We start from the raw sequence: 23,089 nt of genomic DNA, 5'->3' as shown, positions 1-23,089 counted from the left end.
CCTTGCTACTAACGTATAATAATTAGGATGGCTCCAGCCTCAGAAAGCCCAGACACTGTCATGTCTAAACATGTGCAACTTGGTTGTGGTCTACACTGATGCCAAAATGTGCAAACCCAGACTAATTACATCCCGCAGCTAAATGGCCCTCCCAACTCAACGCATCTCCCAGCACATTAGAGATGAAGCCTCCTTGCCTGTTTGACCATCTGTTTTCAGCTCCCTCTGGTCCAACTGTGGTGAACTATGGTGGGGCTGAAAATATCCTGTTACTTATTTAAGCTTTTGTCCAGCGAGTGGATAGATCCAGTGAGCCATGGATGTGATCCACAACCCACCAAAATCAGTAGGTTCATTCTCTTCCTCCACCCTCCCTTCCTCCCTTTTTTTCCAAAGGGACAGAGATCATGCCCTGTTTTCTTCGCTACTTATTTTGGGGAAAAAGAGATATGTAGCTTAGGAATCAGCCGTGGGTCATGACGTGGCCCCTTCAACCACCCCCACCCCCCTGCACACAGCCACACGTGGCAAAGGTAACCAATGCACACCTGGTAAAGCGGACTTCACAGATATTGCACATATACGGCTTCTCTCCCGTGTGGGTCCTCATGTGCCTGGGCAGCTTGCCGGCCCCCATGATGACTTTGTTACAGATGGGACATTGCTGGGACGCCTTGGGCTTTATCTTCCTCTCTTCCTCCAGAGGCCATGGGGGAAAAACTCCTCCAAACTGGGTAGCGCTTAGGAAATTGAGATAAGCACTATAGTCAGTCTCTGCCTTAATATGCCCTAAGGGAGCTGCTGGGGTGTTGGTAAACATGTCCTTGAAGAAGTCATTAGGGAAAGGAGGCGGAGGCAGGTCTTCCTTCTCCTCCTCTTCCTTGATCTTCCTCTTTTTGATCACCAGATCCAAGGGGCCGTTGTCTACTTGTGGCTCCGTGAGCTGGGAGAAGGAGCTAAAATCACCGTTCCATAGATGGGGGAAGAAGCTAGGGGTGAAAGGAGAGAGAGCGGGCCTCCTTTCTGGGATGTTTGCCTTAGGGTACAAGTTTTCCCTTAGTAAGGACTCGATGGAGAAGTCTCGTATCACACCCAAGTGTCCAGAGGAGTTATTGGCTGGGTAGTGATTTGGAAAGTCTTTAGGTGCTTCTATGTATGCTTCTTCGGTAAGATCAGACTTAGAAGGGCTTTGGTGACAGCTTACTTCTTGGACATCGGTTAGGTTCTCCTGATTAACAAAATCTTCCACTTCCTCCTCCTCCTCCTCCTCTTCCTCCTCATCTTCATCTTCATCTTCATCATCATCTTCGTCCTCTTTGTCATCTTCCTCTTCTGCCTCTCTGTCAGGCTCCATGATTTCAAGGCATACATTGATAATGCACTGGATCTCCAGCATCTTGGCAGCGCTGAGGATGTGCTTGACATTTGAGGTGGTGATGGTGAGGGTTGAGGTGTAGGCAAACTCGAGGATGGCAGAAAGTGCTTCAGGCTTGACAAAGTCAATCTCGTAAACATAGGGCTGGTCAGTTAAAGTGCCGGTAGTGAAGAGTTTTTTGAAGTACTTGCTGCAGGCAGCAAGGACGGACCGATGGGTCCGGTACTCCTGGTCCTGTACAATAAGGATGACATCGCAGAGGAGACCGTCATGCCGCTGCTCATTTAAACCACATAGGACTTCACTGCTGTGGTTCGGGAATGGGATCCCGATAAGGTCTTCAATGCCATTGGCCATATTCTCATTTAGTGACCTAGGACAAAACACAGACAGTGGAGCATTAGCAGGGGATTCCCAGTCAATAATGCCAAAATGACCCTGCCTTCTCTTGGTGTCCTCCTCTCCCTTGCCTCACTTGGACCTCTGTAATCACCTCCTGCTTGCACTGCCCCAGTGCATCTCCATGTCACCTTTAACTCCTTTCAGGCCCTCTGTGATTTAACCCTTGCTTCCCTCCACATCTGTTCGTCTCCTTTGTGTCCATCCTTCTCTTCTTGGTTCCCACCCTATTCACCTTTTCATAACCACCACAAGCTCCCTCTTCTCTTTCGCATCCCTCCCCCAGGAACTTTGTGCAATGACTCCCTCCGCATCACGTTCCTTCCACATCCTCCCAAAGCCAACATCCTTCCAGGCACATGTTGGATTTGCCCTGCCAGGAGCTATATGGGGAAAGGGTGATGCTGTGTTGCTTCACACTGCCAAGAGCCAGCACCTACAGCACTTAAGCAAGATGAGCCAGGGAGTGCCCATCTCATCTACACAAGTGTTTTTGGGACTGGTACCACTGGATGTCCCAAATAGGAGGGACTGCTGGTCAAGGCTGTTTGCTGCAGCAGAAGAGCAGTCCTTATGGGGCAGCAGGTCTCCAGTTCTGTGTCCTCCTTCTACTTCATGCCTGGAAGCTATCCCATGTCACCTCAGCATGTGGACAACCCGCATAGGGATGTCTTCCCGAGGGATCTGGGAACGGGGGAGGCAAGCGAAGAGTTGTGCGTCATAGTGTACCTAAACGCTCAGACAAAGACAGCCAGGGAGCAAGGGCCTGGCTAGAGGCAGATGGCTGTCTGCTGTCTTCACCCATGAGCTGAGCTTGCTCCATTCCCAATCCTGTTTGGACTTGTCAGCATGGTATCAAATGCCTCGTGCATCTGGCAGGCACCTTCCCCTGCTAGCGCCGCTCCAGCTTCAAAGGGAAATTCGGAAGCAAAATGCCCACACCCAAAAGGAAAACTTGATATTTTTTTTTGCCATTTTTTTATCTGTAAGATGTTTCCTCTTTCACATGGCTCCAGCAGCCCTTCCACATGAGAAATCCCAGGAAAGGAGAGCAGCTTCCTCCAGCAGGCAACGAATACATTAATCCCATCACACACAGAATACATCAAACAGCCAGAAAAACTTTAAATACACTAACCCTTTGGAAAGCCCCAGGACACAGAGCATGTGTTCGTGCAGTGTCACCTCTATGAGCCCCGGCTCGTGGCCCTGCTGCAGGTAGACACTCAGTTCACAGCCATGCGGTTCATCTCCGACAGAGCCCAGGGTACACATAAGTGAAAATGCAGCTCCACTCTGGCCGCTTTTGGAAGGCTGAGACTACCAGGCAGGTCCCCAATCCCATCCTCTGCATCTTGGGCAGGTTCCCAATCCCATCCCATGCCACCTCCGCATCTCTCTTGGGATCCACTGCCACGTCCTGGGTGTCCTTCCCTGCTCAGTTTCTGGCTGTGCTCACTCCAAATCTCCTTCCCACCAGCTGTGGTCTACCCCATGGTGAGGGGCTCTCTCCCACCCTACCACCCGCCTCCAGCCCTTGGTGATGGACAAAGCCTGATCTGATGGAGGTTGTCCAGGGAAATCCTTGCTTCACCTTGGCCAGCTGGGGGAGGCTGGGGAGCCGCAGATGGGATCAGACTCTGCAGCAAACATTCCCGTGGGAAAAGGAATGCCGTCTCCTTTCACCTCCCTCTGAAGGGTCAATCTGCAGCCGAGACCTTGCAGATATCTCCCACACACCTAATCAGTGCTGCCGAATACCCATCGTGTGGGAGCCGGAGAGCGAAGGCCTTGGGAAGGCGGTGCAACCTCGATGGATCACACCCCGGGGAAGTGTTATGGACCACCAGCCTGGTGGGAGCAATGCCGGGAGGGGGACAAGCTGTCCCTGAGCTAGTGAAGCCTTGCAGGGGGCTGGCAGGCAGCCCCCGCCATGGGAAGCCCTCTCCAGCCACCTCCCCATGCCCAGAGCTGGGGAGAGGAATGGGGAATTACACCCCTCCGAGCCCCCCTCAGCTTCAGCCACCGACATTTTCAGCCGAGGGAGGATGCTCCAGCCCCTCATCCCCTGGTGTGCCCATTAGCTCCATGCTAATTATGTCTGTTGTCTGAAACAAATTGATTCATTACAGTGTGCTGTGCTTAACCATGTTAACTAGCTACGCTCCTCTACCAGCTACGCTCCTCTACCAGCCCGACCGGCTCCGTATCAAATCTTCCTTGAAAATCGCCGATAAATGAAAGTAAATCTGATGCGTTCTTCAAGTGGACTGTAAGATAATAAATAACCCCTGAGCCGGGGAGGAAGAGACAACTTCCTTTTTAGGGCTTTGTATCCTTAATAATAAGCATGAGCAATTAGATTTCCGTTGCGGTATTTATCTTCTACTCGTTTATTTTTGTTTGGAAGGAACATTAGTGTTAAAGGAGCTCCTTACCTGAAGGAACGTGTCTTCCTATGAATCTATTTTGATCTTTTATTGCCAGATCACCCTAAGTGCAAAAGATCAGAAAAGCAGAATATTAGACTACCCTGACAATTGTTTTTATGGAGGTTTTTTCTGGACACTAAACTCCCGCCTCCCTAATTTGTGGATTATTCACTCAGCAGCAAGGAGCAAGAAAAAATGGAATTAGAAGATCAGGGGGTATGTGATTATAAATTAAAATGATGTACAGCTCCCTTTGGTGGGAATGGACTCCTTTTCCTTTCTTTTCCCCTCCTGGTCCTCTTGAGGTGCAGTTCTGTTAACCAAAGCACTTAGGCAAGCCAATAACTTTACAGGATGCTGGCAAAATTGAAGGTGATTCATGTCATTTAAATGTGGGTGGGGGGGAGAGGAATGGAAGCAGCCCGTTCATTTGCATAAATTTGCATTTTTTTAACTTGCAGGGTGGTTTGACAGCTCTGGAGCTCAGTGAGCCTGAGAAATGACCTTATGGTTCCCATGCCCCCAGGGAGGTTGATGGCCACAGGCTGGAATTGAGCTGAGGCTGATGTTTTCCTTCCTCCCCCTCCCTCCTCTCCCTCCTCCTGCGCTCCCCCCTTCCCCTCTCCAAGCCAAGGGTGGGGTCCTCAAGAATAACAGGCCTAAAAATAGCATTTGATGGTGACAAATGTCACCAAGTGCCTGCACACGCACATACAAATGCTGAACGGACTACATGGAGTTAAAACAGAAAAATCACATTTTATAATAGAAGATTACAGCATTGTTAAAATAAACGGGTGGGAGGGGGGAAAGGGCGGAGGGCACCTAAAATAAATGTATTCTGCAGATGACGTCCCGAAACATTGCATTTATGGGCATGCTTAAAACTCATTCATTACTTTCTTGCCATGAAAAGCCCCATTTATAAAAGAATGATCCTGGGAGATGCTATTCAGATGCAGGACCACTTCCCCCGCGCTGCCCGCAGGCGCATGGCGAGTGCTGCCAGCTTAGGCACCTCAGGCTGCAACAGGAGAAAAGGGGGAATGGGGGGAGCTGAGCTTTGTCCCCTTTTTGGGTGAAAATCCTTCCATTTTTGGGAAGGATGGTGTTTCACCAGCTCAGAGTGGCAACCAGCGCGATGGAGCTATGTAGGCAGATGTAGGCAGATGCAGGCAGGGGTCTCGGCTGTGATGCCGAGGTCTAACCTCACTGCCTGCCTGAAAGTGGCTGATACAACCCAGACACAAGCCAGGGACGGCAGCAATATTACAAACTGCCTGCGATGCGCACTCCCTGGGTGACCCAAAGCTCATCCAGGGCACTCTGCTGCTCAAAAGCCCCTTCTACGTTTTGTTTTTATTTTTTGGTTGCTGTATTCCCACATCTCCTTCTAACTTCAAGCCTCTTTCAGTATCATACAGCCTCTGAAAACCAATAACATAAAACTGAAATATCAGAGAGAGAGGCGAAAATGCTCATTTAGCATTGTGATAAGTAGAAAATAGACATATACCCAGTAGATGGTAGAGATACATCTATAGAAAACAGGTAAAGTGAACTAATATTGCCTATATTCACTTGTATGAGTGGAAATGGAGGATTGCCACAGCTCGGAGGAGCCCTGGGAAAGATGTGACAGAGCCGAGGTGGGACAGGATCCTGCCCTGGGTCTCCGTATTGCTCAAAGCCAGGAGCAGGAGACCTGTGACCTGTGAGGGCTCCTCAGCAGCACTTCCCTCTCCCATCTCCTTCCTCATCTCCAGCGACAACGCCCTGCAAAGCCGGGCCCTCGGAGGAGATAAAGGCTGCCAGGAAGAGCCCAGGCTTGTGCAACACATGGCTTCTGGTTCAGGGCTACAGCAGGGCTGCGATGTCCCCTTCCCATCTGCTCCATCTGGGGGGACAACGCTTCGCAACCTGAGTCTTAGCTGGGAGGTGGCAATTTTGGCCTTTAACTGTATGCTAGCCTGTAGCATCATTACTATAACATGCAGCATTTTAACATTTTAACATTTTAACATTTTAATATTTTAATATTCTAATATATATTTTTATATTTGTATATTTTATATATTTATATTTTTATATTTATTATATTTTTATTATATATGATATTATATTTATATTTTATATATATTTTTACATATTTATATGTTAATATTTTTATATTTTTAGAATTTTATATTTGTATAGAGATTCTCAGAGCATTTTGTCTCAAAATATGCATTGCTTGGCCTTCTCTTTGCTATGATTTTCCCCACGGGAAGGAGCTGGCTTCTGACCACATTTCTTTTTGGTGTTCAAAGCGCTGGGCTCTCCCCAGGAGTGCCACCCCGAAGATATGGGAGTACCCCGGGGAAAGCCGGGGAGCACAAAGCGGCTGCTCGGCCATGTTGTGCTCATTCTGCATTCAGTGCAACGGAGGAAGGAGCCTGAGGCTCTGGCTGGTCTCTGCCTGCTGCCGGTGTCAAAATGACATTTTTTCCAGGCAAAACAAATGGTGTTTCCAATTCTTCCCTTCACCCAGCCTGTGCACGGAGCGGGGTTTGGGGTGCAAGCCCAGGGGCAAGGCTTGGTGTTAAGTATTCCTCCACGGCCCAGTCCTGCCACCCCAACACAGCATCCCTCACGCTCAGTCCCTCCAGGCACAAAACCCCAGGAGGGATTCGAGCTCCACATCTGAAGCATGAGGCCATCCAGCAAAGCACCCCCGAGCTGGCTGGACCTGGATTTGGGGTGCTGAGCACCCCTGGCCACCCCAGCATGCTGCCTGCGGAAGGAGAGGGAGTCGTAGAACCATAGAATGCTTTGGGATGGAAGGGACCTTCTAAGGCCATCTGGTCCAACCCCCTGCTATCCGCAGGGACACCTTCAACTCGATCAGGTTGCCCAGAGCCCCGTCCAGCCTGGCCTTGAATGTTTCCAGGGATGGGGCATCTATCACCTCTCTGGGCAACCTGTGCCACTGTTTCACCACCCGCAGCGTAAAATATTTCTTCCTTACATTTATTCTGAATCTCCCCTCTTTTAGTTTAAAACCATCACCTCTTGTCTATCACAACAGGGTCTACTAAAACATTTGTCCTCATCTTTCTTCTAAGCCCTCTTTAAGTACTGAAAGGCCAGTATTGAATCAGCAGGAGGTCTCAAAGGCTTTCCCCATCCCCATTTTACCACCAACTCCTTCCCTCCCCTGCCCAGGGCACTTGGCACCCTGAGGGACAGAGGCTTTGGCTCTGCTGCTTTGCTACTAGCTCCTCTTTCCCAATCCTGGCTCCAGGCTGCAGGAGCAGAAGCAGCACCCAGGGTGGGCTGGCTGCTTTTCCTCTGCATCTACCCATGGTCCTGTGTATGTAGACCTGCCTGCTACATCCATCAGCCCATAAATATATGCATTTTTTGGTTTTTTTCCTAGGTTTATTTGTGCCTTGTCATAATGAGGCAATTAAGATGTGCATGTGAGATTACCCTAATCTGTCAAAATATTACAGCTACTTTCTATGGGATACATGGACCAGTGATTGATAGCTTCTGCTTCTTAGCTGTGTTGTTATTTGGGGGTATAGGGATGCTGGGGCTCTTCTGCATCCGCCAATTGCTCCATGACCTTGAGCAAGTCCCTTGTGCAAGTGTCCCTGGGTGAAGCCATCCATGTTGACACCCCACCCAAAACCATCCCTATGGGGATGACACTGTTGCCTTGGCCAAGCAGTCAACTCCAATTTGGAAGATGCCTCTTCTTTCCTACCAAGAACGAGTTGGGATCCCTAAAAGCCTATTTGAAAGGCAGGCAGAGTTGTTTGGGTTTTTTTTAATTAAAAAAAAAAAGGAAGGTGTAAAGCCTAAAAAAGGCAAATATTTCCTTAAGCACACCTCCCCTCTGAACATCTTGTCTCCAGAAGAACATGTTATTAAACCACCCACCCTAGTACCTAGCGTTTCTCCCCTCTGGCGGGAAGGTGGGGCAGAGAGTGCTCCTCGCCTTTCAATCACTTTCCTGCGAGATGCCTGAAACGATGAGGAAAACGCGGTGACACCAACCACTGCCTCCCTCGCAAGGAAAATCATGGGGTTTTTTAAAGGAGATGAGCCACTTTGCAGACCCAAAGATGATGCTGTGGGAGAGAACCGGCTCACTAGCAATAGCACCAGGGGTTTACTGCTGGGTTGAGCACCTGCCCCAGCCTCTAATAGCGAAGACCAGCCTTCCCCTTGGGACCAGTCTTGCTTGGGGAGTACAGGGTTGAGCCAGGAAAGGTGAGGGTGTTTGGTTTTTAAGTGGTACATAATAAGCTCATCCGCCCAAACCTGAGGATCCCTCCCCAAAAAATCATGGATTTTGCTTAGATCTGGATGAAGTAGGCAAGGGCAGAGATGCCTTGGTGAGGAAGGATGCAAAGAGGGTCACATTGGCCATGGAAGATACTCGCTTGCAGCAAGGATGGGGAGAAAGCCCTGTAAGTGGCTGCAGAGGTGGCATCACTCCACAGGGCTGCTGGCAAGGGAGCAGCTCCATAAATGGAGCAGGTCAGTACAATTTAAGAAGGTGCTCCATAGGATGCCAGTGCCAAGGCTGCCTACAGGGGCCAGCCAGAGCTCCAGAGACGCTGACACAGATGAAGACCTCCCACTGATTCTGGGAGGAGAGGGATGGCCAAGAAGCCCCAGGGGGACAGCCCAACCCTTTTTGGCCAGCCTCCACAGAGCCAAGGATGCATGAGACGGCTCCTACCTGCAGGAATTGCCCCGGAAGTCAAGCATGGTTTGATCACATAATTAAAGTGGTTACGCTTCAGGGATTGAGATCACACGGGTGACCTTCAGCCTGGTATTTCTCCATTACCTACTGGGCTTTTCAATTAATAATAATCTCTGAACAAAATCCTTGGGCATAGAAGGATTCATCCTTACCAACATCTGGCTGGCAAGCTGAGCCCATGTCAACCATATATATTTACACATACTATATAAAACTGACATTTTTGTGCTGGAACTATTGGTTTCCTATAAGCAGGCCATCAGAGAGCCATCCTCACCTGAAGTCCCATCAGGGAATACAAAATAAAAGGTGTTGGAGAACTACCTCCAGAGTGTCCAACGATCCAGACAACAACATATTTAACCCCTTCTTCATTTTACTGACAGCCAGTCTTCCTAGTTACCAAAATTCATACAGAAGTTCAGCCAGCCAGGCGGACCTGGGGCACATCAATACTGGAGATCTGCTGTACTTCTCTGATACGACATCACTTGGGAAGTATCATGAGGACCATTTGCTTAAGAAGATAAATAGTGATTACAGGTGCCACTCATTCACTTGTTGAGGTGTGGAGGCATGAGTGTCTCCGGTGCCCTTTGTGAATCCATCCTAGGGAATTTTTAAAGGCTAGTTATACACTGCAGCAAATATTATGCATCTCTCAACAAATCTATCCCTGCAGGTTAGCTCCAGCTACCGAGAGCCTACACCAGGCACCTTGCATTTCAACAACTTGTTTATGTACAGATACAATCTGGCGAAAATGCAAATTATGAATCAAATCCTCCCCCAGTGAGCTGAACAGTTGGGTGCTACTGGTTGTAATGGGAATTTGCCGCTGCTCCATGACCACCAGGACCCAACCGCAGTCCATGGGGTATTTAAGTTAAAGCTACATTTCCTGGCCTCAGCTCCTCTATGGCTCTGTTGCTCGAGTTGGCCCGTGCATTGGCACGTGATGATGAACAGGTCGAGCTCCTCTCCTCTCTCCTTCGTCAGTCATCATGGCAGGCACCAAGTATCCAAAAAGCCCCAGCGTCCCCTTAGATCTACCCCAAGGTCTCCCTATCCAGCCTGACCTGAACATAATTTTATAACGAGTTCCCAGACTCTGGTATGAAGTTTGGTGGATCAACACCTTGCCTCTGGGTGAGCCCGCAGGGACCTGCCACCCAGCAGCGCTGCACGCTGCAGGACTAATGCCAGGAACATGCCATCACACCACCAAGCCCCATGGCTCCCCTATTTCCTTGACACCCGTTCTTGGACCCCAGATAAATGCAAACAGGAGCTCTGGCAGGGGCAGAGTAGAGTTCAATGCCTCCTGTAATTGAAGGGCCACATTTTCACTTTGGTTTCTTCTTTCCAGCTTCTTTAAATTACACAGCATGCTTCCCATTTTCAGAGCTTATATGAATCTCCAAAATCAGGAGCTTTGGGTCACTTCTGGGTGGCAGCTTGATTAAGTCTGAATGCTGCATGACAAGTCCCATCTGATGTGCTGAGGAGGTTTTGGCAAAGGGGGATCCCAGTGATAAATGGTCAAATAAACATAAACAATTAGCTACATCAAAGGCACAGCCTTGCTCCAGATGGCGTTTTGAGGGCTCCATCTAAGCACAAAGCAGGGGCAAATTAATTAACCACAGTGTCTAGGCAGGTACTGCAGGAGGGGCCTTTATAGGATGGTCACATTTGACCCACCCAAGCAGCTCCTTGGAGGTCTGGAGCTTGAGGAGATGGTGCTCTGGACATCAGGTCCCTTCTGCTCCTCTCTGCTGTGCTTTCTGCAAGGCTGGAGGTGCTTAATATCCAGTTAGTTATGGGGCTTTTTCTTGGAAACCCTCAGAGGTCCCTCTCTACATGCCTTTGCATTAGCCTTGATGCTCTCCTGGCCATTATCCAGTGTTTAGGGACTTTTAAATGCAGTGTCACTGGTACAGCAAATGATCCTGGCTGAATATCTCCCCTCCCTATGTATCTATATGCCCACATATACATACACGTTATACGCGTGTGTTTGTGTGTGCGTAGAGCTCCTGTGGGAGGGGGAATATGTCAAATGAAACAGAAGAGTTTCCAGTCATCCTGTGCAACCACCCCACTCTCATGGAAACTCACTCACGCGTCAAGTGACGTGTCCCCCCTCCCACGCCGTGTTCTGCACCAAAAAAAAAAAAAAAAAAAAAAGAGGGAAAAAAGAGAGCAAGAGGAAAATCCCCACCAGAGATGCGCCCACGCCGGAGCTGGGCTGGCTGAACATCAGGTTGCTGGTCCCTCCAGCATCTCTGACATGAGCTGGATGAGGGTCCATGAGGTACATGACATTGTTGGTGGCGTTCCTGTCCATGTGTTTGCAGCCGCTCTCCTCCAACACCACCTTCCCCCTTGTGCAAGCTGCCCAGCCACTGCTACAGGGGGCTATATAGGATATAAATATATAGGATACATCCCTGCGGGTGCGCAACAGTACAACCCCAGGAGCCCATCAGTGGCGGGTACCTCCTTCCAGCACAGCCTTAAAAATAGCAAAAAAAGTTATTTCCTCCCATTCTGAGCTCTCCTGGGAGAACAGGCAGGCCCCTTTGCTTCTTCTCGTTCTGCTTTTCTCTGGAGCCAGAAAAAGGAAAAGAAATTAAAAAAAGGCTCCTATTGAACGGCGCACACACACTGGGTGGGTTTGCTTCCTGACAAAAAAAAAAAAAAAAAAAAACCACGGCGGAAAAATGTGCCCAGCTTAACCATGGAAAACTGGTTTGGCTGGCGTCCCTCCGGAGTGGACAGGATTGCGAGGGACTTGGACACGGATCCGGGTAAGGCTGTCACCAGCTTGCACAAAAACACAGCTCCAAAATAAAATAAAATAAATTTTTGGGTGCTTCCAAAAAACAGTGGGCAAAGGATGGGGATCCAGCTCCCCCCTTTCGTCTCTCCCCTCACCCCCAGAGAGAAAGCCACTGAAGGGAGGACTTTGGGAGTAAAAATAAAAGGGTCAGAGCGTTAGCACGTTAAATCAGAAGCAGATGTGTGCCTGCTCGCCAGCCTGAGTCACTGCGGGAGGGTGGGGAACGGGGGGGGGGGGGTTATCGCTATTTTGGTGCTGGGTGTGGGGTACAGAAAACAATGCGAGGAGAAGGCGGTGCAGTGTTTGAGCAGGCTTAATATCAGCTTGGGAGCAGGTACAGGCAGGCTCCAGAAGCGGTGGGGTGGGAGGCTCAGCTCAGCAGCGGTGGCATTGGCAGCGGCTGCGCTCCACCCAGGAGGGGTGCCCCAGCAGGGCTGCTCCTCCGGACCTTCCCCCGGCTCCCCTGCAGCATTGCTGGGCATCGCCAGTCATGCACATCCCTGTTTGGGGGAGTTTCTTGCTGGTCCCTGTCGCATCTCCCAGCATCATTCCTCCAGGAGGAGCACCCATCCCCATGCGTTGGCCAAGACATGGCCAATAATGGACCCACCACGTGGCCAAGGCATTTGCAGCCTTGCACCAAGGCAGTGGCGGAAGCCTCGTCCTGCCTCTGACAAGGACAACCTCAGGAGCTAGCACGTCTCTAAAACCCAGCTTGCTTTGGGCCAAGCCCCATAATACAAGCTCATCCTCACCTTTTGCCTCCCACCTTGCCCTCCACCGCTTACACTGTGTTGGCATTTGTTAGGCTCGCAGTCTCATGAGTATTTACGAGAGCGGTACCTCAGATTGGTCTATTTTCCTCCAGCATAACCTGAAATATTATTTTCCTGCTTGGCTCTCATGAGAGCCTTTGCAGCCTCATTCATTTTCAATTGCCATTTAAGTCCTGGAGCTCTAAGGACACGAGCTCCCTTGCTACAGCTGGGCCAGAACAGCTCCCACATAGACATAAAGTGGCTTTTGGAGAGATGTGTTCATGGAAGGTGCCTCTGCAGAGCATCCCGCCCTGTGACGGTGATCCAGCCTGCAAAAACATGTCCCCTCCAGCATCACCACCCCATCATCTGTACCATGGGCAGAAGTCTAGCCCTAGGCTTGGACCGTGGTGCCGCAGTCAACTCCAACACAGGACAAAAATTCAAGTCCCTGTCTTCAGAGAAGGGACCAAATCCACACAGTTTTTACCCATATGAATGTCTCCTCAGAGTCATGTACAGCCCCAGCTCCATTGCAGAGGGGTGAATATTGCATCTCCCCATCCATCGTTGACCCGACGAGGAGCATCATGGATGCTCCATCCCTGTCAACATTGAAGGTCAGGTTGGACGGGGCTCTGAGCAACCTGATCTGGTTGAAGATGTCCCGGCTCACGGCAGGGGGGTTGGACTGGATGGCCTTTAAAGGTCTGTTCCAAGCCAAACCATTCTGAAATTTTATGATCATTTTTCTGCAAGCCAACACTTCTCTGAATCACACATCCCCACCACACTGAAACCCAAGTGAGGTGCATCACGTCTCTAACTCTTGAGCTGGGTATTTCTAGAGGAAATACTGTCGGGCTTCAGCAGAGGACACTCAGGGAAAGAGGGATGAGACTTTCATCCTGACTTCTTGTATGTAAACCAACCAACTAATGAGCTCTCTGAAGAGCACAGGTAATATATGAGCATAACCTTACAGTGCAGCCCAAGCACCAAATATCCAGAGGCAACTCCCTATCTTCAGGGGACGATTTAATCCAGCTCTCAAGGTTACAGAGCAATTTAACTGAAGATCGGGGGTCAGATTCAGACCTCATTTGTATCTCAAATCCTTCTGTGCGTGAAGCCCCTGGTTTCTCTGCCAGCCTGCTAGAAAGCTAAACAGCAGCTGAGTCGTCAGCTCAGCCCTGATCCTGCAAAGCCTCACCCGCCTGAGCAATCTGTGCGATTTGGTGGGGCCCACCCATGCCCAGCTTGGTAAATATAGTCAAAGCTGGTGAGGATCAACAGAAAAAAAACATCTGAACTCTCCCCAAGATGTAACCTGGAAGAAGGAAAAGAAAAATATCTACTGCTTAGATGTTTCAGCTCAAACACATGGAAAAAAACCCTGAAAATCAATAGGTTTAATTTTTCAACCAATGCTTCTGCAAGCAAGGAGGGGGTTTGCGGGATCGGGCCCCCAAGCAAGGCAAGTCCTATGTCCCAGCTGACTACGCGCACACGCCAGCTCAGTCTGATTCGATTTAAGACAGCTGAGTTGTAAATGAGGGTTATAATGGAATTGGCAAATGACCCTTCAATACAGCGTTGCAAACCAACAGCATTCAAAAATAACCGGGGCTCGAGTGAGGATTCAGCTCTTGGCCGGGCGTGAGTGCAGGATCAGGGGTGCATCATGCCACCAGCTATGAAAACAGCCCAAGCAAGCAGGGGAAAAAACCCAGCCTCTCCCCTCTTAGGGATTTTAGAGGGGTGACCCTTCAAAAAGGAAAAAAAACAGGGAAAAGGAGGAGAAAATGCAGCCCTGCCATGTAAAGAGAGACAGTCTTGCCTGTTTGTTTTGGCCTGTCCTGAACTCCAGGCAGTTTCCAACTGGAACCCAGAAATGCTGATGGTGTTTGGAGTCTGTCTGCATCGCTCCCATGACGTGAAGAGTCATTCAGGATGATGGGCTGGGATTTTTTTTTCCCTAACAACTATATTTACTGTTACATTTTGAACTCCCCATGCTGTCATTACAATGTCAAATGAAATTACATGTGTGATAACCATAACATCAATGCATGCAAAAGTTCACAAAGGCTTTACAAGGAAACATTTTCAAGGGAAGCTGCTCACATGTCAGGACTCAAAGGGGATGTCCAAAGGACTCTTTGAATTACAGGGCGCTGGCTACAGCCAGAACTTGGCCTTGCTGGAGCTGAACAGATGGATTTTACACTTTTTTCAGGCTTTGCCGGGTGAAGCGCATTCTTATTTATCCTGGTGTAACTATGAATTGACTCCAGGGATTTAACTGATGCTGTTCTGGATTTGCATCAGTGCAAAGAGGACGAGGATGTTACAGTGGTCTGCAGGACAGTCTTGCAGACGGATCCGAATTGCACCGTCCTACAGTGAGCTTCTGTGCTGGTGCCACCATGAAGATGTTGGCATGGGATCTGCAGCTAGTTCGTGACTTACAGAAAGAGCTGCATAAGCACAAGAGCTGGAACGGGGACAACTATACCATTACAAAAGCATCTTATATCACCGTGGCTGATTCCCTTTCACACAAAGGACTACATATGACCCTATACAGCACTTGAAGACTGAGAACAGATGCTCTCTCCTGGTCCAAGATGAGCTGGAAGCATAAGAAAGGACTCCCAGCTTCTCATCCACTATCAGGCCAGAGGTAACTACTCCTCACAGCTCTGTCTTTGAGGTTGTTCTTATGAAAATCTCAGTTTCTGCTGGGGAAAAGCAACAACCAGGTTTCTTCCAACTGCTGCGGGCAGCTGGGTGAAGGGAACTTGGCTAGTGCTCCTGGAGGATGGTTCCAGCAGCACAGTGATAGAGGCAGGAACCTCCAGGAGAGAGGCATCATCTCCCATTGGCACAGCTGGATGTGTAAGGCAACATCTGTACAGCTCTGATTGCATCTGCTTAGGGGGAAACGGTACAAGTATAACTAGGCCAGTCTAGTTAAAGTGCTACAACTTCCAGGCAAACCTATGGAATGTTACAGATCAACCTCGTGGTGCAGTGCGACATATCCATACCTACGGAGGTTTTGGCTCTCAGCTCCTAGACAGAGAGTATCTTATGGAGCAGCTGCTTTGCTCTTGCTATCTTACACAAAAAAAGTAATGCAGACATCTAACACAACAGCAACTCCAAGTACCTATGTGTTGGAGAAGGGCATCGCACATGCATGGGGAGCACAAGGCTGCTTCTGCATACTCTCCCCAAGGTGCAGGTTTGATCGACCTCTTGAGCAAAGGACTGAAGGATGCTCTGCATGTGTGTGTTTGGGAAACGTCCCGAAGACCACCAGCAGAAATGTGGAATCACTCACACTATTTCAGGACATACTTTTTGTCCTGGGTGAGAAAACATCAGCATTTTACCCCACTTTCCCCATCGTTTCACTGTATTTTGCATCTCCTTTCACAGCACAGATATGTCAGTCTCTGGTTAAATATATTACAGCGAATTCTATCTAGCAGAGGAAAATTCATTAGTTAAGGGGCCACAATAACAGCAGACATTTGGAAACGTCTACCTCTGCATCTACCCACCTCACCTCCCATCTCTGGCATTTCTAATCCACATCATGTTGTTTCATATAGGCATCACATTAGCAAAATACCCCTTGCAGCATTTTAATTTCTTCTCCCTGTTTGTCCATGAAGACACTCATCAAAAAGGAGCCTAAACGATGTGCCTTGCATTTTACATGTTTTTTATGTACATATATATCTCCATTCAGCCCTTCCTAGGAACGGGCAGGAACCCAGCAGCTTGCCAATGCCGCACTTCAAAGCCGCACACCAGCGCTCGATGAAACACCACCGCCGCAGCATGCTGGGGACTTTCTTTTTCCAAGTCGGTACTTCAAATTATTTATAAATGCACTTAAGCCCCATTTTGACCACGGCCTCTATTTGCGAACCCTGCCCTGACATTCATGCCAGGTCAAGGGGAGTTGCGCTCGCGTTGTTGGCATACCTGAGGATAGGCAGAGGGACTCGCTCCTTGCACACAGAACAAAGCCCTGAGTTATTGAAGCTCTTTGCCCTTCGCTGAGCGCAATTATGGTTAGAGAAAACCCTTGTTTATAGCAGAATCCTTCCAGTTGGGGAAAAAGAGATTTAATTATAAGGTAATGGTGCTGTGGGTGTGTGTGCGAGCAGAGCAGAGATGTGGGTGCAGGAGGCTACGAGCAGGGCTGCTCCCCTTGCCCAGCTGGATGCTGGTGGCTCCAGCCTTTGTGGATAGTGAAAGTGGGGATTTGAAGTCTCCCTCCATGGCTGTTGAAGGCTGAGCACTGAATTGGGCACTTGCATAGGGAATGCAAAGCACGGAGAAGAAAAAGCCGGGAGGCATGGCTGCCTAGGAGCAACAGGAGGGGTTTTTAAGGGGAGATCGATGGCCAAAATGCCCACACCTTTCCCCTTTCCCTTTACCCAAGTCATGGCCTCAGAGACAGGCTCGCTCAGGTAGGTCATGAGCTAGGTTTGGTTTCCACTCCCTCTTCCAAATGGTATTGCAAAGTCAGAGCTCGATGTGAGCTGCTGGCATTTTACATGCAGAGATGGGTTATAGGGCTTCGTAAGCCCAAGAGCTCAAACAAGCCTTGTAAGAAGCACCTTATAGAAGAAAAGATATGATCCAGTTAAACATCCAGAGCTCTTCGATGCTGCATATGCCAAGGTACATGCTCACAAAGTGCGTGCATCAGAGAATATTTTTCTAGCCCTGTCTTTTCTTCCATTTATTTTAAGGAACAGAGTGCGGTTTCCTCTCCTGCATTTCTCATATTTTGCTTAAAAATAAAATTTGAACCTCTATCAAACCAAACAGCTTCTTGCCCAAGGTGGTAAAAAAAAAAAAAAAAAAAGCCTCTTCTATGGTGAATCCATCAGGAAAGGAGAATATAAGTCCCCTGTGGCTGTATTCCCCCAGCAACATTTTGCAGTGGAACCCTTCTACCACCACGCATGACTTCTTGGGAATGTGTAAGGCATCTAATAGAGCATGGTCTGATTTATACTTTGAGCAGGGCAACTTTAACGGCAGCGGGAATGCGGGTGTAAATCTCCAGGCACAGAAAAAGCAGCCACGTAGCCCTGGTCCTCTGAATTTGCTCTGCTCTGAATGCCACTGCATAAGAATGAGGCTCTGTGGTAAAAAAGAGGGACATGTCCTTCTGCCAGATAGGAGGGATTTCTAAGGGTGCAGCACTATAAATAATCATTCAAGCCATTTTGCACATGCCTCGTGTAACCCGTGATAAACCACAGAACAGGTATCGAGAAGACCACAGCAATGATTCGAGGGCTGGAGCACCTCTGCTATGGGGAAAGGCTGAGAGAACTGGGGTGTTCAGCCTGGAGAGGAGGAGGCTGCGGGGAGACCTCATTGCGGCCTTGCAGTGCTTAAAGGGGGCTTAGAAGAAAGATGGGGACAGACTTTTTAGCAGGGCCTGTAGCGATAGGACAAGGGCTGATGGTTTTAAACTAAAAGAGGGGAGATTCAGACTGGATATAAGGAAGAAATATTTTACGCTGAGGGTGGTGAGACACTGGCACAGGTTGCCCAGAGAGGTGGTAGATGCCCCATCCCTGGAAACATTCAAGGCCAGGTTGGACGGGGCTCTGAGCAACCTGATCGGGTTGAAGATGTCCCTGCTCATGGCAGGGGGTTGGACTAGATGGCCTTTAGAGGTCCCTTCCCACCCAAACCATTCAGTGATTCTATGATTCTATGAAAACCCAGTGGGTTGAATTAGAAGCAGAGGCTGTCATGCACTCTCATTCCTCACTGCTTTGCAAAAGGTGTAGGCCTTCCCCATTCACGTGCACAGCCAGAGACGGCACAGGTCCCCCTGGATGTACACACACCCATCCTGCCATCTGACCCTACACACCGAGGGATGATGCACGCAAATGCATCCTCCTCTCCGTGCCCTTTGCACGGGTGAGTCATGGGGACAATTGCTGTATGGCAGGGGACGACGCCACACTCACTCCAACACCACACAGAGAACCCATCCCCGAGATCTCATACCCACGCCAAATCCAGACCAACACAAAATAAATACAAATACCCTTGGAGGCAAGCAGGGATGGATGACAGTGAAGCTTGTGGGTGCCTCCACAATCCAGTTTATTAATTTCTCATTATTGCCAACTCTTGCTGTTCAGACAGTGTTTGTCCTCTCCGCAGAGCAGAAATCCCCCTCTGGCAACCCTGCTGAAGTCCTAAATGACCTTCATCTCTCTTTGACCATCATTACAGGCAGGTTGCACCTCTGCTCTTTAGGTGCATTTGAGATTGAAGGCATTGGAGAAAGCCCTGTGTGAGAATAAAGACGAGGCTGCTTGTGAAAATGCATGCTGAAATGAGAAAATGAAATGAATGGCCAGTCCTAAAAGAGAAAACTCCTGCCATAAAGCAGATTTTGAGAAAAAAAAAGAAATGGTCATGCACTGCCCTGCTTTGCTAAACAGGCAGATGGGACCTGTATTTCTCTTCTGAAACTTTAATGGGAAGAATATGATTCTGCTGCAAGCATATTTTATATGCCTGGCAATTAAAGAGGAAAGGAAGGGCATAATTTATAGAATTCTGAAACACAGAGGATGGCTTTCTGGCTGCAATGTTTCTTTATTTTCTTGTTATTCTTTTTACTCTTCCTTTTGCTTCTAGGCTTGTGAAAGGTGATGGATGGGCAGCGGTGGAGACAGAAATCTTCCTTTTATATTCACAGGGCAGGTACCGCATCAGCAACTGCAGTGGCTACACAGGCTGCACCTCCTCTGAACACGAACAATCCTGAGACCAAAAAAAAGTGCTTCAGAGCATCCTCAGGCTTTCTACAGTGTTTTCCTGCTCCTACAGCCATCTCACCTCTTAGTCGCTAACGGGCCTCACGCTTTCAAAGAGGAAGGCTGAGCCAAGTCTTGCTGTAGCCAGCAACACACAACATGGCGAAGCTCACACCCGTATGATCCTCCAGACACGGCATCTCCCGGGTCAGTCTGCTCCTCACCCTTTGAGCTCTGCCAAGACCCTGGCAATTCCTGTCCATGCCACCTCGGTAGGAAGCAAGCACCACCTGTGTTCAGCTAGAAAGCCACCTTGTAGAAAAAGACCTGCTGGTCCTGGTGGCCAACAAGGTGGCCAGGAGTCAGCAGCATGTCCTTGCAGTGAAGATGGCCAGACACACGCTGAGTTGCATTAGCAAAACTGCTGCCCAGAGGTCAAGGGAAGTGATCCTGCCCCTCTGTTCATTACTTGTGAGACCACAGCTGGTGCGCTGTGTCCAATTTGGGCTCTCCAGACAGACATTGTCATTGCGGAGGTACACCAAGATGGTTAGGGAGCTGGAGCACACAAGGTAAGAACAGAGGTTTGTTCAGCCCAGAGAAGAAGGGGTTAAGGGGGAATTTAATTTTTTTCATCTACCTACCTAATGCATAACTATAGAGAAGATGGAGTCAGACTCTTCTCAGAACACAAGAAAGTATGGACAGAAGCTCCAGCAAAGGAAGTTTAGATCAGATGTAAGAAAAACATATTTTAGTAAGAGGCTCGTCAAGCCTTGAACCATGAAGCCAGAGAGACATTGGGATTTGTATCCTTGGAGATGCTCAAAACTCACCCACACAAAGGCATGAGCCTGACATAGAGTGGGAATTTGAATTGGGAGCCTCCGAAGGTCCCTGCCACCAAAACTGTTCTCTCACTCCATGCTCCAGTTTTGCAGATAGGGAGCCGAGGCACAAAGGAGGTGAATGAAATAATACAACCACAGGCACTCAGGGGACCTGCACCTCAGGCCACATCTCCAGAGAGCAACCTAAAGCCCTCCCCTCATTGCTTTTGGGTAAATTAAATACGTGACCATAGTAGTGTGTGTTTGTGCTGGGCTTTCTGGGGTCATCTGCTCTTCTTGCTTCCCTGGTAGAAGGTAGCGCTTCTCTAGCTGCAAAATTCTTTGGATTTTTTTTTTTTTTTTTTCATCTTCAGGGCCAATTCAGCAACTTGTCTTTCTGCTAAGACTGTCAGCAAAAGTGTCAACTGTATGGCTGGTTTCTGTTATGTGGAATCATGCCCACCAAGACTTGGACCAAGACGATGCAGCCCATTTCATATAAGCCACCAACCAGCCCACACTTGGCAAAAACTGAAGACCGTATCAGCCATGCCTGCATGACTTCTGGCTTTGGGCCATTTTTATTCAACCCTCTGAGCAGCCACGATATAAATCTTGCTCTTCTTTCACTAGTCTTTGCCATGACAACACAATCACTTGGCTCCCCATGCCATGCTCTCGTTGGGTGTTTGTCAGAGATGTGTCAGTGGAAAAATGAACTCTGTACCCTGGCAAGAAAGGAGAGCAGTTCTTCATAAAACCAACCACTGCTGCCCTTTCTCAGCTCATACATTTGCTGCAGGAGGAATTCAAGTCCTCGTGCAATCACTATGAATATTTACCTGCACCAGGAGCAAATCCATATTCTTTCCTCCCTGGGAATAAGCAAGAAAAGCTTGCCCAGTTAAATGCAGGGTGAGAGTTTTGCTCCCCCTCCAATTCCAGCACTCTCACGCCTAAATATCTCCATGAAACATGTGTGTGCATGTGTATGCATCCTTTATTCAGAGCTAAATTTACTCTTTAGGAAGAAGACTGATTGCCCCATTGAAATCAGAAAGAAGGAAGAAATTTCTTCCGATGAGGGCAGTGAAGCACTGGCACAGGCTGCCCAGAGAGGTGGCAGATGCCCCATCCCTGGAAACATTCAAGGCCAGGTTGGACGGGGCTCTGAGCAACCTGATCTGGTTGAAGATGTCCCTGCTTATTGCAAGGGAGTGGGACTAGATGGCCTTTAAAGGTCCCTTCCATCCCAAAGCATTCAATGATTCTATGATAAGTCAGCTGAGTCCTCCCATTCACTCCAGCAAAGCTACGATTCCTGGTAAACAGAGAAAACCATTCCCTGAATTGCTAAAATCAAAGCTCTGTATCAATTTTTATATACTACCTAAGTGATCTTTTTCACTGGCTGAAAGCTCTTTTATTGAATTATTCCAAACTCTGCCTTTAGAGCATCTCTCAAGTCTGCTGATGGGATGCTGGGACCCCACTGTGTGCTGGATGGTGTAGGAACGTACATCCCCAATGACCACCCATGGGGAGACCACGAGGCCAACAGAAAAGGCAGCGGGGTTGGACATGATGTGGATTCAGTTCAGGAAGGTCACACAGTTCTTATGCTATTAGCACGGGAGGGTGGAGTCCTGCTTCTGTCCAGAGAGAGGGAAGAGAGCCCATCCCCTGCTGAAAGCTGTGGGTGGACGTATTGCACTTGGCCAGCCAGAAGATTAAGGCAGGTCCCCTAATTTGACATTTCCCAATGGAAGGGAGGAAAAAAGCAATTCAAGGGGTGGAAAGAGCCCAGGTAAAACGGCAGCTGGAGAAAACAAGGTGGGTAGGAGAGGCTCCTAGCAGAGAGGAGCTGGGAGGAAGGCTTGCGGGGGGAGAGGAGGCTGCTGGCTGCATGAGCCACCGAGCGCTTCAAACACGGAGCACAGATAAGTGGAGTCACGGAGCAGGGTGGGAGGAGATGAAGGAAGCAGGCAGGAGAGAAGATTACAGGAGTGCAAGGAACAACAAAGAGGAGGAGAGAGGAGAAGGAAAAATTATGCAGGGCCTCGAAGGTCAAAAGAGTCAACTTCAAAAGGATTCCTTAAAAGACATAAAGCCAATGCCTTAATGTTCAATTATTTAGTTTTCACACAATTCTAAGTAATACATGAGGTGGGGGCGGTTGCCTCCCAACACTCAATTTGGCACAAAGGGATGATGAGAGAAGTCTGGGACTCTTTGCTTTCCTAATGGACCCAACCGGGGCTGGAGTCAGCGCTACCCCCTTGCAAAGGATGCAGAGCAAAGGAGAGGAGGCTTTTCTGGTTCACGGGAGCGGGAGGGTGGGAGTGAGCAGGGCTTCTCCCTTGTGGAACTGAAAAATGTTAAAAAATTACTTGCTTGGCCTGAAACAAATGTTTCCCCTAAATTCTGGGTGTCTGTTTAATTAAAAACACAGGAAATGTTGAGGCAAACAAATCACACCGCCTGTGAAAGTCAGGACTTTTGCTTTGAAGATGCTGAAATGAAACGCTTCTGTTCTTCACAATTCCTCTGTTAATCTGACAAAACTGACCCACACGCACGGTAGTTTTTTTGCCATCAAAAACTTCACTTTGTACTAAAACATATTTGGCTGAATTATCTCTCCCAACTGTACTTAAGGAAGCTAAAGCTAAGTACAAAGCTGAAAGAGGAGCTCCTGTATCCTGGGGCGTTCAACCCATCAGCACAGTTAAAATCACTGACAGGCTATGGCAAGCTAATGTCAGTAAAATGGTACCCAACAGGAGGTTTGAAGCCAGCACAGTGAGCTCTACAATAAGTTCCAGCCCATTAAACACCAGGCTTAAGTAAAATATTACAGCGGG

At 48.7% G+C, this 23,089-nt stretch overlaps 1 protein-coding gene across 2 annotated transcripts in view; it reads right to left on the bottom strand.

Moving 5' to 3' along the window:
• ZBTB7C (zinc finger and BTB domain containing 7C) overlaps positions 1-23,089 on the bottom strand; it is a gene marked incomplete at both ends in the record, with an annotated part of 105,828 nt that overhangs the window by 5,505 nt on the left and 77,234 nt on the right. For both annotated transcript variants that reach the window (XM_082336428.1, XM_082336429.1), the window contains one exon: positions 549-1,748. In XM_082336428.1, the coding sequence (XP_082192554.1) occupies positions 549-1,748 (1,200 nt within the window). The remainder of the gene's footprint in view (positions 1-548; positions 1,749-23,089) is intronic.

Source organism: Platalea leucorodia, assembly GCF_965183815.1.
Source record: "Platalea leucorodia genome assembly, chromosome: Z".
NCBI classification, from domain to species: Eukaryota; Metazoa; Chordata; class Aves; order Pelecaniformes; family Threskiornithidae; genus Platalea; species Platalea leucorodia.
Note: the sequence above shows the minus strand (reverse complement) of the source record. Positions and strands in the feature narration are given on the sequence as shown.